This window comes from Cuculus canorus, chromosome 3, assembly GCF_017976375.1.
Source record: "Cuculus canorus isolate bCucCan1 chromosome 3, bCucCan1.pri, whole genome shotgun sequence".
In the NCBI taxonomy this organism is placed as follows: Eukaryota; Metazoa; Chordata; class Aves; order Cuculiformes; family Cuculidae; genus Cuculus; species Cuculus canorus.
In genome coordinates this window covers 64,824,225-64,840,343 of record NC_071403.1, presented here as the reverse complement: position 1 = coordinate 64,840,343, position 16,119 = coordinate 64,824,225, and the positions used below count along the sequence as shown (strand labels likewise).

The 16,119-nt window shown below is 34.8% G+C and overlaps 1 protein-coding gene across 1 annotated transcript in view; it reads right to left on the bottom strand.

Annotated features, from left to right (window-relative positions):
- The window catches only part of FMN2 (formin 2), a 169,288-nt gene that overhangs the window by 118,801 nt on the left and 34,368 nt on the right, over positions 1-16,119 (bottom strand). Inside the window, exon 4 of the mRNA XM_054062984.1 lies at positions 4,555-4,702. Coding sequence (XP_053918959.1) covers positions 4,555-4,702 — 148 coding nt within the window. The remainder of the gene's footprint in view (positions 1-4,554; positions 4,703-16,119) is intronic.

Sequence of the window (16,119 nt, the reverse complement as noted above, 5' to 3'; positions counted from 1 at the left end):
CTGACCGCAATTTGCCATGTATTTATTATTACTCCGTATTAAATGCTATCCTGTTAAATGTGTAGCACATAAAACTTAAAAGAAGTCATTTCGATTGTCAAAATTTCTGATTCAAAGAAAACTATTTACTTATGGCTCTATTATTTACATTCAATAGAAGGTCAGGGAAAAAATTTCACACTTGTTCTTCCTGTCAGTTCTCAATAAGAAGTATTTGTGTCCTTAAGGTCTGCAGATTGTGTCTGTTCACAAAAGGCTAAAAGAACTCATGAGCAGGATGATGACTGCTGGCAGCTATGTTGTCTTTCTCATAACCTCCTCTGCCCTACTCCACTCTACTGTCAAATTTGAGATCTTTACAACAGGACAGACAGTAATACAGATCTCATTTAAGGGTGCTCAAAAGCAATTTGCCTTGTTATTGCAAATATATCTTGTGAAATCTCAATTTCATTACTATTCACTGCCTACACCCTCTAAGCCTTACAAAGGGATGGTTTAGGAATGAACACTTATTGTGCCAGTGTACAGTCAGAGCTTCCCAGAACTGGGGACATCCAAGTTGAGGATACAAAAACTAAATAGTCACCTGTGTACTGAATTCCACAACCCCTCTTTTGACCACAGAACTAATTTGACTTTTTGAATTTTGACCACGTTATTCATTTACATTGAAAAATGAAACAGTAGTACTTCATTCTCTAGGATTCTCTTACATCATTTAATACTTTGGAAAAACTAATGAGAATCCTAATGAATATCTAAACATCTCTTCACTTAATTAGTATTTAAATGGAGAAAAAAATTATTTGTCCCAGAATGATGGTTTTAAATGGAACTACAGATCTCAAACTATGGAGAATTAAAAATAAAATAGCAGTGGGACTAAGAACTTTTGTCTGCACAGTTTACCTGGAAAATGGATATCAAAATGCAACACTACCCTGTAGCTGGATTGCCTTATTTTAAAATCTGGATTACAGTTATTCAGTCTACAAGTACTAGTCTCCAAGATTTCTGTATTCATAAAATATTTCAATTTAAACCAAAGTACAAAAGAAATTGCCCTAAAATATTGATTGTGCTTATATTTATTTCAGTGACTGAAATGTACTGTACACCCCTGCATTTTTCTACAGTGCTGTATTTTAGTTGTCTTCTGTACAAAAGGAATAAAAGATTTTGTGCTGGAAATGACACAAGCATGTAACAACTCAATACACGTTCTGGATCCTCAAATCTTTTGGTAAACCACTGCAGAGAATAACTAAGATCTATTTTTAACTTATTTATCAAAGAGAGCAAGTCTTGTAGTTAAAGCACAGAGCTTGAATTAAAAGGTCCAATTTCTATTCCAACCTTTCTACAGATGTCTTCTCTCACCTTAAACAACCTGTGTTTGTTTCCTTGCCTAATAAGAAATCTTTTAAGGGTACCACTATGCAGCAGATAAATCTGTTGACCATCCACAGGAAAAGTGAAGCAGTTGTGGTCTAGAACCTCTGGATTCATAATTCCTAGGCCTTTGACCTCCTCACAGCTTTCTGACAAACCCAGCTGTTGGAAGGCGAGACATACAAGGGGAAAGTGTCTGCCAGTGGCAGTTATGCTGCACAGTAACCCATCAAAAATTAACAATTATCAACCTTTTTTACTTTTTTGTTCACTAAGATGGCGTTTCAAGTCTCATCTGACAGATCTGTTCCAAGTCATAAAAAACTGGATGAGGATATTAACAGGAAATAACTTATTATTTCTCCCTTTGACAAGTTTTTAGCATGGATGAATTATTGCTGACATTCAGTTATGTCCATTTACTGAAGAAAATTAAGGACGCTACTAATGAATTGGACACTTACTCCTCATTGCAACCAAAAGAACCTGAACAAAACCAGTGAATGACTGGTTTCTGGTAAAAAGCTATTAATGTTATTCTGAAGGAAGGGAAGATTAACATTGTTAGACAAAGCAATTGTGAGATACTTGTTTTACAAATTATCTGGAAAAGAACTTTTTTGGCTAACCCCACCCCAAGTGATTTCAAAAACCAGGAAAACTTCATTAGTATTTGGGCTTTGTTGTTCTCCCTGTGTGCGAAGTAATGTCATCCATTATGCAAATAGGCACAAACTACCTCCCTTACTCAAAAGTTCTTAAAAATCTAGGAAGAGGCTGCTTCTATGTATTTGTCAAGATTTAACAATTTGACAGAATTGTCTAGCTTATTTTTACGTCCAACAGGCCTTGTTACAGAGTTCTAAATACAAGCCGAGTTCAGAATGATATGAGTGGTTAATTTTAAGGTTTGTTTGCCAAAATTCATCAAATTCAATCTATTGCAGCAAAATAACAGGGTTCTATCTTTGTTACACAAAACTAAAAGAAAACAAAACCAAACCTTACCACCACAACCACAGCAACAACAACAACAAAAAACGTTAAGGAAAGGAAAAAAGTGCTATACAATGAATGAAACCTTCCTGTAATCCAAACAAAATATCCCCCTCCACCCCCTGCAATTTTTAGTATCATAAAGAAAATCAACAAAACTAGGCTTGTCCATACATAAAATATTAGTTACAAAGATTGGAGGAGGTGGTTAATCTTTAGGCTTTATATGACATGTCACTTACCTCCAGGTTCTTCCACATAGCAAGCATGCGAACAATCAAACAAAAATTAAAATATTTTATCTACCTGAATTGTATTCAGAACAATTATAATTGTTCCTTTTGCCTACATGCCCTATAGTGCAAAATTACACCAAAACCTAAAATTCCAATAATACTTTTACATGTCAGTACCTCAAGTAAACATTGAGAACTGTTTATATTCCATTTAGAATTAGTCACAATACAAGATTTTCCATTTTATTTCTAATACTATTTTCTTAATATTTTTGCAGTTTTTAAGAGGGCAGTGTCTGAGATAAGGAATAGACAAGTATTGCACACATTGCATCCATGTAGTAGGTATAATATTAAAAAGAACAACATAGGATGGAAAAAAACTACTCATAAAATGGACATATTTAAATATTATTAGTATTATCCTCCTGGAAGAAATACTCTTCCAAATTTGGAAAAATAGTGAAGATTTTCACATTTCAAAATACTTTGCATGATCAATGTTTGTCTAGATTTTAGAGCAACAAAACAGTTTTTAACTTGCACCAGCCTCTACCAGGCTAAAACCTCAAAGTAAATTAATAAAATATTCACCCTTTTGTTTTTCTAGAGCAGAGTATGTTCATAAATATTCTGATCACACATCCATTAACTAAGTATCCAGGTTGAGAAACACAAGTTGTCCTCTTAAAGTACATGTCAATGAATTCTACTACTGCATGACAGCACTTTAACTGATTACAGCCTAAAATAGTAGATCATTAATCAAAAAACTGGACTAGCCCAACAGTCCAGTACTGCAGTGTTCCACACACTCTGAATTGCATCAGAATTTCCGTGACCACTAATAGTGCTGCTTTAGTAAAAGCCACAGCATAAACAGAATAATGTAGCAGTATTGGATTTTTGTTAGCATCACTTATTTTGTTTGTGAGCACCAGAGCAAGTCACACCAGTAAAATAAAGTGTTGTCATTATAAATGGTGTCCATGCAAGGAATACTTTGCTCGTGTTCCAGAGGAAGTGGTAGAGAAGTTCCAAAAAGAAGCAAATCTGAAATTAACTCCACTTAAAGACTATAAGCAATACAAAGGGATCTGCTGAAGACTTAATTTGAAGACTTAATTCTTCAAATCTAAGCAATGAATAAAAATGACCAGTAGGAAATGGAAAATTTGAGAATACCCATTGGCTCTCCTTTGAGTTCATGGGGATAAATGCAGCCTAAAAGCGTTGAGAACTTCTGAATAGTAACTAAAGCGAAGCTAATCCTCCAAGAACCTGTGGTATTCGCCCATCAACACTACTAACAGAAACCAGGTTTGGAATTCTCGTCTAAATTTCTTTATCAGCTACAAGAGGGTTTGTTTTAATTGTCAGCTTAAACAAAGCTTTTAATAAGTATGCAGAAGATCTCAGAAATTTGGCTGATAACCTTACAAATTTAAGATAAATTGACTTGGCAAACAAGACCTCAATTTATTTTTCAGATACACTTTTCCTACCTCTCTGTCAGCAGGGGCCTGCTGAATCCACAAAGGAATACCTTACATCACTCTAATAACTTTCAGTATACCACCAGCGGGCTTCTGAAGTTTTCCATATTTTTAAGAAGAGAAAAGTACCCATATTTCATGGTTCTGAAGGTATGTAAACTGGAAAAGAACAAAGGTCACAGCACCTGGTAAAATCCAACAGTCAGCAGATGCCAGGTGTACATCTTGGTTGTTAACAAAGAGCATGCATTTTTTTCTGAGCATTTTTATTAGATTCACACTAGCTAGCATTATTTCTGACGCTAATCCAAGATACTCAAAATCAGGTATTTGTTAGAAGTTAAGATATTAAGATATATATATTGGATTCTAAAAGACAGCAGCTCTGCACCATGCTACGTGTACATCTTGTCTGTGTTCAAAAACCATACCTTCTTCTGTAACTTTGAGTCTTTGTTCTTCATCTGCAGGTTTGGGTAGAGGCCACACAGATGGAATTCTCCTTGGAAAGCTTCCGTCAATGTAATCTGATGAATGTGTGGGTTGGCTAACTGCAGCCCAAGTATAAAGCTGGTCTTGCTGTTGTTATCAAAACAAAAAAGTTGAGAAGTTCATATAAAAAGACAAGCTCAAAATATCAAAGCCTTTGTTTCCAACACAAATATCCACTGCTACATCAAGGCAGACGGTTTTTATGCTCTTCATCTGTCAAAGATTTAACATAAATCTATATGAAAAAGATTATAATATTTCAGTTTTGGAATTACTTCTATTAACAATAGAAAATCTAATCTTTTAGTTATTTATAGCACAATGAGATGCTAAAATACAATTCAGGACATTTTTTGAGCATGAGGAACTCTTTGCCACTTCTTTACTTAGAGAGATAACAGGTTCTGTCTATCATGACTAATTTTTTACATATGGGTCGTTTGTAAGTTAGAGACAAATATTTCAGTCCACACTCTATGTAATATTTTTACATCAAATGCACAAGCAAGGAAAAGAAGTATCATTATTTCAGCATAAATTAAACAGATATTTATTCTTTGAAACCATGTTTTTGTCATTGACATTTCTATATTTATAGAAAGGCAGCTAAAAAGGTGGGTTACCTTTATAAAATAAAATTTAAAAAAAAAAATCCAACAGCTAAAAGATTTCTAAATCTTTGGCTCAAATCAGATTATATCCATATTACCTAGCAGCTTTGAGTTTGATTCCTTTAATAAAGTAGAAGACATCCAGACTGTCTTATGAAAACCAAGGCAAACTCATGTTTTAAGTCAACAGACAAATATTAGCTAACCACAATTCCAGTAATCATTCTTGTGATGCATCAACATGCAACACCTAGTGATTAAGCCTTTATAATTCTGTAAACTCTACAGAGATGAATCACAGCAGCTGAATAAGCATCCTAGCAAATTATCTGGAAATATGCAAATATTGTAATACAAAGCTGGAAAAAAAATACAAAGTCACAAGCTGAAAATATAGCCATGTCACACAGCAGTATCTTCTTACAACGATGATGTTCATTGCAGTTCATTGACAATATTGTCAGACTAAAACATTGGTAATATGTATTTGTCCTGCTGCATATATTAGACCTTTAAATAAGAAAAAAAATTAAAAAATTAAAAAAAAATTAGGAATAATCACTATTGCATGCGACTTAGCTTCTACTTGCCTTAAAGGAAGTTAGATAAGAGTTAAGAGTGATGAAAATTTACTAAGAGCAAATTACTTGGAATAGACAAATGCTGGTTATAATTTTTTTTTTTTTTTTTTTTTTGTTTACAGAGGGTGCCTCAAACAGTCTGGGTCAAAAGAAGCTCATTAGATCTTTCTGGCATGAAAAACATGGCAAAAATCCAGCCACATACACGGATCTTACATAAAGGTAAGAACAAATGGATAAAAAAGAAAAGGTCAATCCTATACTACATCAGGTTCTTTATATAGCCCTGAATTCTGTTTTCCTTGAAAAGCCTGTCCTTTCCCCATTACTATGGTACTGCATTTGAACATCCAGACAGATTTGATTAATTAATTTCTTTCAGTAACTTTATATTTTCCCCACATCTAATTTCAGTTTTTTAGAGGAGATGTATTTTTGGTTTTCTAATTTCCAGTCCTGCGGAAATAAAAAGGCAAGGGAGATTCATACCTGTATGAACAGTGTAAAGAAAGAGAAAAGCTGATGGATTTTGCTCTTTGTCTTATTTCTGCACCATCCAATTCTCAAAACACAGAGGAAAATAAGATTCAAAAAAGCTATGCAGAGGCAAACCAGAACAATTTTTTTTGCCCACTCTACCATATTACACAGTTCAGGGAAGACACAGAAGAACAAGTGCTGTGAAGTGTCAGCTGGGTAGCCACAGTCAACTTTCAATGGGATTACATATATGGATACAGGGCAATAACACAGAAGACAGGCTGTAGATAATATTGACATAGCATGAAGGAGGAAGACAAAGAGTTAAACTGTTCCGGGAAGTATTTCACAATGTCAGTTCCTGAAAGATATAGTACAATCATTTAACAACACATCTTTGAAGTATGAGTAGTCTACATGAATTAAGATGTATTAAAAAAAAATCATGATATGTCTCAGAATTATTATACAGGTGAGATACATTATGAGGATAAAACATGAAATACCTATGTTCTTGTTGATAGAATTTACAGCATATAAACTATGAAAAGTTAGTTAATAACTCATCACACAACTCCATAACCATCTCCTAAACCGGCATAGGAGATGTTTGTGATAAGCAAAAGCAGACAGAGGGGTTGGGAATAAAATATTTTTTGTTCATGTTGCTTTTTGGTTTGGGATTCTTTTCATTCAGTATTTAACATAGAAAAGGATGATGGAATAAGGTCATCATGTAATAGAAATTTAGAGAGGTAAATGTAAACTTGCAAAAATGCCTTGAAGGGACTTGAACCACAACCAAAATGTATCTGCGTCCAACATAAAAACAAAGTATTTAACAACAGCTACATTCAGATTACTTGCAAATTTATAAATGTAACTATAAATAGAAAAAACTCTTGTGACAGAAAGGTAGTCTGAAGGTCTGGACATCAAGTTGATAGTCCATAAAATACACCTAAAATGGGCAAAGATTAACCCTGTCTCCACTTTTGTGCCCTTCAAAAAGAGATGGATCATTTAAATGTCCTAATTTCTACTTTTTCAAGATACTTCCCAAAATCGAATCCTCTTTACCTTTTGTTTTCAGTTCCTTATCTGTTAATATACTAAACCTTCTAAATTCTCCTTTTCCAGATATGATAATGTCACAAATTTGCATGATTATTAGTACATTCTGAAGAAAGATATATGCTGCAAATTCTGTAATGTCGAATTACTATTGAAGAAAAATAAGCAAAATACCCAAATAAAAAGAAATCCTAATTTGCTTTTGTCATCATTAATTGTAATATAAGCATCAAATAACCTGGATTTTTTTCCACTTCCAACATTTGCTCCTCTAATCTTTTCATTTCAGAGGCAATTCTTACTAGATACCATTCTAAGTACAGCCAGTGAATGCTCTTACCGTGCTAAAGCTTTAAAAAAATCTGGAATTTCCACTTCATCTTGCTCAGAGTCCACTATTTGGTGTTTAAAGCGTTTCTTTTGGGGAAAATATATGTATATATCTCCTTGTAATGAATGATCCCGGTCTTATTTATTCAGACTTATTTCTGGGCGGATATTGAAAGCTCAAAGCGGTCTAAGTGCACTAACCATGATGTCAGGAAGAGTTCTTATTTCCACACATCCTTACACAGCACTTTCCACTGGTTCTTATAACTGCAGAGCACACGGGTGAGGCAAATTGCCTGCAGGATCTGATGGTACCTAATCAATAGACATTTTACCACTGTAGATGCTAGTGTTTAGAATAGAGACACAGAGAGTTAGGTCTGTAACTTAACTCACTATCTTCCCAGTTAGGCCTTAGTAGGTACAAAGAATTGCTTTTTGTTTTAAAACAGATTTTCATTCTGAGGTACCACAGTGCTATATTTCAGGTACATAACAAATATCAGCTATGTTCCTTTACTGCGTGAGCAACAGATATGCTTCCCTGCTAATCTTTAAAGATGGAAGTCAATGCTGCAAGCACTGATGGAATTTGACCCTGTCTTGCTGGTCATTTATTTTCAAATAGTCAACTTGAACAATTTTTCACTAGAATCCAAAACATTCAAAGCTGTCCTGAAGAGGGGAGGACAGAAGAGTTGGAATGTCCACAGACAGGTATAAATGGACCAGGATTAAACACAGAGTAGTAGCAGCAAGAAGGCTCCTACTCATCAAATCAGCCTGGATCGGGACAGCTTTTCAACCGGAAGAGCTGGAAGAGTGGAGAAAGGAGGTAGTATACCTGCATTTAAAATGGAACTAGATAAATTCATAGAGAATTACATTCTATGGTACTTGGGATAAGCAGGGGCCAGACTCCATGACTCACAACGTGTTTTCAAGTCTAAGAGGAAGTGGAACAAAGAGCTTGTTCCATGTTTCTATGTAATTGCTTGTCATTTAGACTGTTTCAAGTGTATGGAAGGACATTTTTTCCCCCCCCCCCATTCAGGTAGTTTAATCCTTCTGATAAACTATCTATACAACCTCTACAATGAAAGGAAACCAATTGTATGTTCGTATTGCATATAAACAGTTAATTGAACAAGAAGGTTTTAGTTTGAGAAATTAGAGCTAGGCTACCTGAAATGCTCTTATCAGCAGGAGACTGCTTTATTTTAAGCAGCTTTTAAAAGAAAGAAATCAATACTATCAAGCATGGGGAAAGTGGTTTACTTTTTGAGTAGAGGTTCAGTAACAAAGCTCTATCTGATCATTGGCAGAACCAGAGCAGCAATTAAACATGGCACTCAGCTTGTACTACCTTTGGCTGTACTTGTGAGCACAGACACCTTCTCAGGCTGAAAAACAGCAAGTCAGTTATAATACTGTAATATATGGCTGAAGCAGCACTTCCTCGTGAACTAAGTTTGATGCATGAGCATTTTATTCTAGCGATTTTTTTTTCTTTTCAGAAAATGATGTGCCTCAACATTTCATTTAAAAACACTTCAAGCATCAAAAAACCAAGAAACATTTCTTTCCCCATCAAGTGACTTCAACCTTCTCAACAAAACAGAACAAACTTGAATTCTTAGCTCAGAATTCAACACCATAGCCTGGGGATATGACATGCCAACAGAATCAATAACTCTGTAGTGTAAGGAAATCAGGGAACTTCTTACTCTTCCTGTTCCCTAGTAACATCCTCAAATATAGCAGAATAGGTTGAACTAGTTGAGCTTACAACAAACTTTCCTTGGAAGAGGAAACAGTGATTAATCTTTTATGAAACAGAAGAACCTCAAGATCTAGCCTTTTTACACACCTGACTTGAACTTCCACATGGAAGAACACATCTCAAGGCCACTTACATCACCTGATGTTGTGTCCTTTCTCATTCACTGACACCAGAAATTCAAATTCTTAGCTATGGTAAGAGGCTTCTCCATCAGGAATTGTTTTCACTTACACAGCAGTAAGTTTGGATTCTGACAAATTTTAATTTTCCAAAGAAATCTGTTTTATTGGAAAAATCCTTTCACCTCTGATCCATTTGAAAAGGTGATTATTGCTACTGTAAATCTTCCTCCTGAAAATACAGAGCATGCAAAATACACAAATTCAACTCTCACAATATTCATAATTCCAAGCTAGAAAACAGACATTGTTGAGTGTCATTCTTAAGAAATTTAACTAATATACAGAAAGTCATAATATATAAAGATCTTCTGAGGTGACAGGTTGACCACCATCTTCACTCTGTGTAGAATGCTTTTGAAAATTTTAATGAGGTGATGTAAACTTTATGCCTAACATGTGCTTCTAGAAGCAGTTCTTCAGAATAACAGGCAGGCAAGCAATATTCTCTGCTAAAAGAAGTACGAAAACCTAGTAACATCCTGCTTATAAAATACCTCAGTTGGAAGTGTACACAGTAGCATCACCACAAGTAACTGGAAAGGAGGAAGAAAGAACGAAAAAAAAAAAAAGGAGACTGCACAAGATCAAACAACTATAAAATAAGTATGAAATTAGAATTTAAAATAATAATAAAATAGCATAACAGGAATAATTCAGCCCAGTGATCATCCAACTGCTTCGATTTTACTACTCTCAGAAATATTAGAGTTGCTCACTGCAAAAGACAAAGTGACACAAAGTGACAAAAGTGATGAGGCAATGGAAAACTAAGAGGAGGCATGAGGGCTTTGATGTAGTCAAACTCAACTGCCATGGAAACATGGCAAAGATTAAGACAGCAGATTAACAATTGTTTTCTCTGCTCTGTTCCACAATTTTCACTTGTTAACTTTTAAAGTATTCTGCACTACTGACCGCCAATATACTGCTGTGACAAATTATGTAAGATGGAACTATGTTCAGTCTTATACATTTTGTTCCTGAGCACTGAACATATGCTTGAAGAAATGCTTCATTGTTGCCAGCTTTGTACCGAAATTTGGAAGAAAAGTTCTCCTATCCAAAATAAATTCTTGGGAAAGTTGCTCTTTGGAAACTGATCACTGATAATTTGGCTCTCTGACTTCCAAGAAAGAAGTCTGTCTGCAATCTGTTTAACTACTAATTTTCAAACTGGCATAAACATTGCAAATAAGTTAACATTAAGCAAAGCCTTCATGTTGCTAACCCTTCTTCCAGCTGACCTGCAAAGTCCCACCATCTGCTACTACTCAGCAAAAAGAAAGCAGTATCCTTATTTCCTTAAAAAGCATTTGCATCAGGCAGCCAGGAGATAATAGAAAACCAGCCATTTTTATAGCATTTCCCATTTATGCCGTCTGACACTCCTTCCTTGCAGAAGCGTTATTTCAGAAACGAATTACAACCTAGTCAGACATCCTAACCGCGACTCACACAAGGGGCAGTCCCTATACCAAACTATCAATATGCCTATGTATAAAATCACATCATGACAATAAAGACAGACACTCTCCAGAGGTTCATTTAGCTCTTTCATTATAGAATACACTGAAATAATTTAAAAATCAAGAAGGTGTTAACAGCAGTACTCAACACAGTAATGGCATTCAATAAAAACACTGAAAAAGATGTTAAGAGAGCTAGCCCAATCAAAGTGACAGCAGAAATAAAGCAAGATGAAAGCTTAGCATGCATTTCAGACACACGGAAGAAGATATTGCTGTTTAGTGCCACGTGAGAAAAGCAGTTGCTGGCCCCTTCAGTGTGCAATCAAGATTAAGTACCTCAAAACAGGAGGATAATACTGATGCAAAGGCAGGCTTAGTTTTCTTCTCAAAAGCACTTACAAAACGATAATACAAACCTTTTATCAAAAACATCATTTAAGTTTTCACTGCGAATTTCAGTGGTTTAAGCCTTACATTCGGATACAACACAAAAAAAACCTACTTGGAAAGCTTGTCAGAATGAAAAAAAAACTGCACAAATCTGATATGAAAAGGAAAAAATGATGATAGCTTAGGACTGCACAGTGTGAGCTGGAAAACTTGGAATAGGAAATTACATCTAAAGATTAGACATCCGCAGCATGTAGTATTTGCAACTACTGGATAAAATGCAAACACCAAGTAAAGTCAATACTTCTTAATAGCAAAATGAAGCCAGATAAAGTTGCCTTCCACTGATAGGAAGATATCGGATTCTTTTTTTTTTTTTTTTTGGTGTATGAAGAGCTTAAATTCTAATGCAAATGTTTATAATTTAGACACATTACTGATGGCTTTCTAAAGAGAACCATCTTGTAGCTTCTGTGATACATCATTAACAGCAGAGCTAAGCCGGAAATGAGACCTTGTTGAAAATTGTTATCATCCAACAGGTGGGTGCAAAACTTGCCTGTGATTACATTCTTGCCAAAAACACACTGTTTAGTGAGCTCAGCCTAGTATTTAATTTATTAACATGCTAAAAAGCTTCGGACTACACCTGTACTATAGAAATACAATTATTTAATAACATGACAGAGTCATTTGGACTGACAGTTTTTCACAAAACATTAATTTCCAAAATACCATTCATGCAGAAGAATTTTATTTTAATTTGAAACTTTAGAAGCCCTCTTGAACAAGTCACAACTGTTAAAAAGGGAAAAAAATTCAATAGAGAAGCAAAAAATAGTTATTCAAAAGGCAAGTAATTTTTAGGGGAATATTCTCTGAATAAACTTTGGCTAATCTACCTTTAAGTTGCGCATTTACTTTCTTTGCCATATTTTTTAAAAAATATTTTTAAACACTCTTTTTTTTCCTTTTATAAAACACTAGTAGAAGAATGAAAGGCTGTAAAAATAGCCTGAACAAGTTATAACATCTTTGAGGCAATATTTAGCAGTTTCTCCAGGAGATGGAAAATTAGCAAAAAGGGCATCGTATTTCTAGATAGTGAATCTGCCACTTTGCGTTTACTTACTCTAAGATAATCTTTACACTATAAGAAGAGTAGGTAGGAAGAATGATAGCAAAAGCTTCCACTGCTTCTCAGCAGCAAGCATCTTAAAAATCCCAACTCTGTCTACTTCTGTTACTTTTAAAGCTTTTTTCAACTTTTCTTTTTCAGATTAATCTGTTATTCTCAGCATCTGCCACGACCTGTTTGGAAAGAAATAATTGATAAAATGGGTCAAGGTAGGATATCAAAGTTTTCTCATAAATTCTTAAAACAGTTTTAGAGTTTTTATCCTTTAAACTATGACTTGAAATTTGAGAAAAAATGTCTGAGATACCTCAGGAACATGTTATTTCTAATCATCATTAAAATTTACCCAAAATCTGACCAAGTTATAAACCTCTGAAAACTGGAGGTTTATAACCATCCTCAGCATAGATATCACGACAGTTGCTAGTTCTCTGAAAATTTATGCTTTCATTGGGTATTTGTTCGTCTTTCATGTTTGCCATATACTAACAAAAGAGTGAGCATCACATCCGTAAATTGTTACCTGCACCAGAAATACAACTGCTAGGTATTTAATTTAAACTGCTTTCCAGAAGCCATTATAATACTAGCCCAAGAAAGTAACAGCTGTGAAAGTGGCCTTTCATCTTAATGCACTGCCTAATTACAGTCATGCCGTATGGAAAAGAAAAAAATAGGATCCAACGAGAACAGTAATAAAGATGCTGTACAACTATTTAACAGGGTGAGGCAGAAGCCCACACTGAAGCCTGGGATATCTTGGGAGAAAGGAAAAAAAAAAAAAAACCCAAACAGATTTCTTGTGTATAGCTGAGAAAACACCCAAGATTTGGACACACAGTTGTAAGACTGAGAACTAGAGTTGACCACCAGGCATGAGTAATAAAGATGATGAGAATATAATCACAGTGTGCAATTTCAAACATTTAAAGACAGCAGAGCATTCAGCACTAGCAACGTTAAATTAAATTCACTGGAGTACATCCAGAAAGGAGATCAGAGTGAGAGCACAGGACTTGGAAATAATCTGTTTATATTCATGTCAAGCCATAAGCAATAGATCATGGAGTGAACAAAACTTACCGAACTATTTTAATAAACTTTAATCTAACATCTTCAGAAAACAAATTCTCTGGGACCACACTTAAACAAAAGAGGAATAAAGGATTTTATTTAACACAAACAAATAGTAAGTTAAGGCCCAGAAATACAGTTGCAAAAGTAGAAAAACAAGGACTCAAGGAAGAATTTCAGAGGAAAAATGTTGGCAATTCTGTAAAGAAACATGCTAAAAGAGTGACCTAACAGACTTTATAAGAACCAGACTAAGACAAAAATCGAAACAGCTAAACTAGTAACATAAAGGAATAAGCAAGCAGGGGTGCTAGATGTAGCAGGAAAGAAGGACAACAAAGTAGCAGACAAACCTGGCTGGACATGGACAGGGTTACTGGAGCTTTGTTCATGGCAGTTTGAGCTGAGTGAAAATAAGACACCAGCCAAACTGGAGACAACCCAGGATGGAACTGGAAGCACATCTAACAGACGCAGAGATAAAGGAAGACTATGGAACTGGCTGTGCTCCCAATTTTGGAGAACGGTCAAAGATGATGTATCTCCTAATTCTAGATGGGTGATATTTAAGTCTTACTTAAGGCTAGTCTAATTCCCCTGTCTCTGAAATCAATGGTTAGAGCAACATTAAAATCCTGTTCTAATGAATTTTTTTAAAAAAAGGAAAATCTAAATAAGTACAACATAGACAGAGATGCAAGAGGGAACACGAGTCACAGACCTTCCATATATTTTAAGTTAGTGATACATACCATTACTCTAAGATTTTTCACATTAATTGTTCATTGTTTCATTTCTTTCCGTAGCATTTATTTTCTGCAAGATATTTGATTTACTCACTTAAGGCAAATCAGCTAGGAGAAGACCAATTTTGAAGTTTTCAATCACTAGAGTTTGTACTGTAAGTTCTAAACATTTTCACCCTTGTAGGGCATGAAATGAATGAACAGGAAGGTGTTCCTATACTGTGGTTACCAAGGCTGAAGCAGAATCATATTCCCAAACTTGAAGGCAGTGGCTCTCACCTTTGTACCATACTAAATTCAGTAGTTGGCATTCCAGCATTCAAGGCAGAAGTACACCTATTTGAGGAAGGCTGCACTACTACTTGCATACACACACATAGGGCTTTAAGCTATTTCCGACATTGTTCTACAAGACCATTATTTATGGGACATACACAGAAAAACAGTAACAGAGCATTTGTGGATTATTGATAGTCCAGTTCAAGTTAAGAACAAGGGCTAAGCCAGCTACGTCTTAAATTGTGGACTTTGACACACTATTCACAAGGCATTAGGGTAGGCTACTATTTCTTTTCAGAAAGTCCATCCTGTTGGATATCACCAAAGAAAGATAACTAGAATAATTCTCTTACTCTGACAAAGCATGGCATATCAGTTAACAAAAGACCCTCTTCTGTTCCTTTCCAAATTTTTAACATGGTAAAATCTGTTTATAAGTGAGGAGAAACTTCTTTTAAAAATAATATTGTATTCAATACTCCAATGAGGAAGGATTAGCTGAAAATATAATCAGACTGGCAGGATTTATAAACATTAGCAGACCGTTTTAAAGAACCTGAAAAATGATAGATGTGTCTTTTCTAGTAACTTTATTCAGTATATTTAACCACAAACACTTTCAAATGGTGTGTGATTTTAAGATGCTTGAATAACCTCAGTTTTATAGTTTCTGCTTTTCAATTAATTTCTAAAAACAGTTTGAAAATATTTTATACATTGTTTATTATAAAAAACCCAAAAGATAAATGTTGAATATTGCTGGAGGGACAATGGAATGATAAGCCATGTTATCTAGGAAATCTTGTATGTTATAAGAATTCATTGGGCAAATTAATTGTATAAATTTTCCTTCACCAGTTGCTTTGAACTTTAGAAAAGGTGAGAAAGTTTTAAAGACTTCAGAAGACTCATGCTATCTATAGTATCTGTTGAGCATTTCTAACCAAGTTTCAGCTTAATGCGTAGAATAGGGATGATCACAGCTATATCAGTACGGTATTGAGTAGATTGGTTATTATGTGTACATTATTTTGAATTTAATTAGTGAAGACAAAAATCATGATTATCCTCAATCACAGAAACCAGTACAAAGAAGTGTCAAATTAAAAAATAAAGCATAATGGCAAGGATCATAAAAAGAAGTTAATTTTCAGACTTCATGGGGTATACAATATCATATAACAGAAAGCCATCCTGATGTTGAATTCATTATCCAAGAGGAAGAAAAAGTATGTTACATCATGTCTACACCACAGTTTTGTAATGGTATGCAAACACCACCAATAACAGAAGTCTGGCCAGATAGTCCAAAGGCACAGGTAACACAGTACCTAAAATGCCAGCAAAGTTGCACTAACCCCTACACA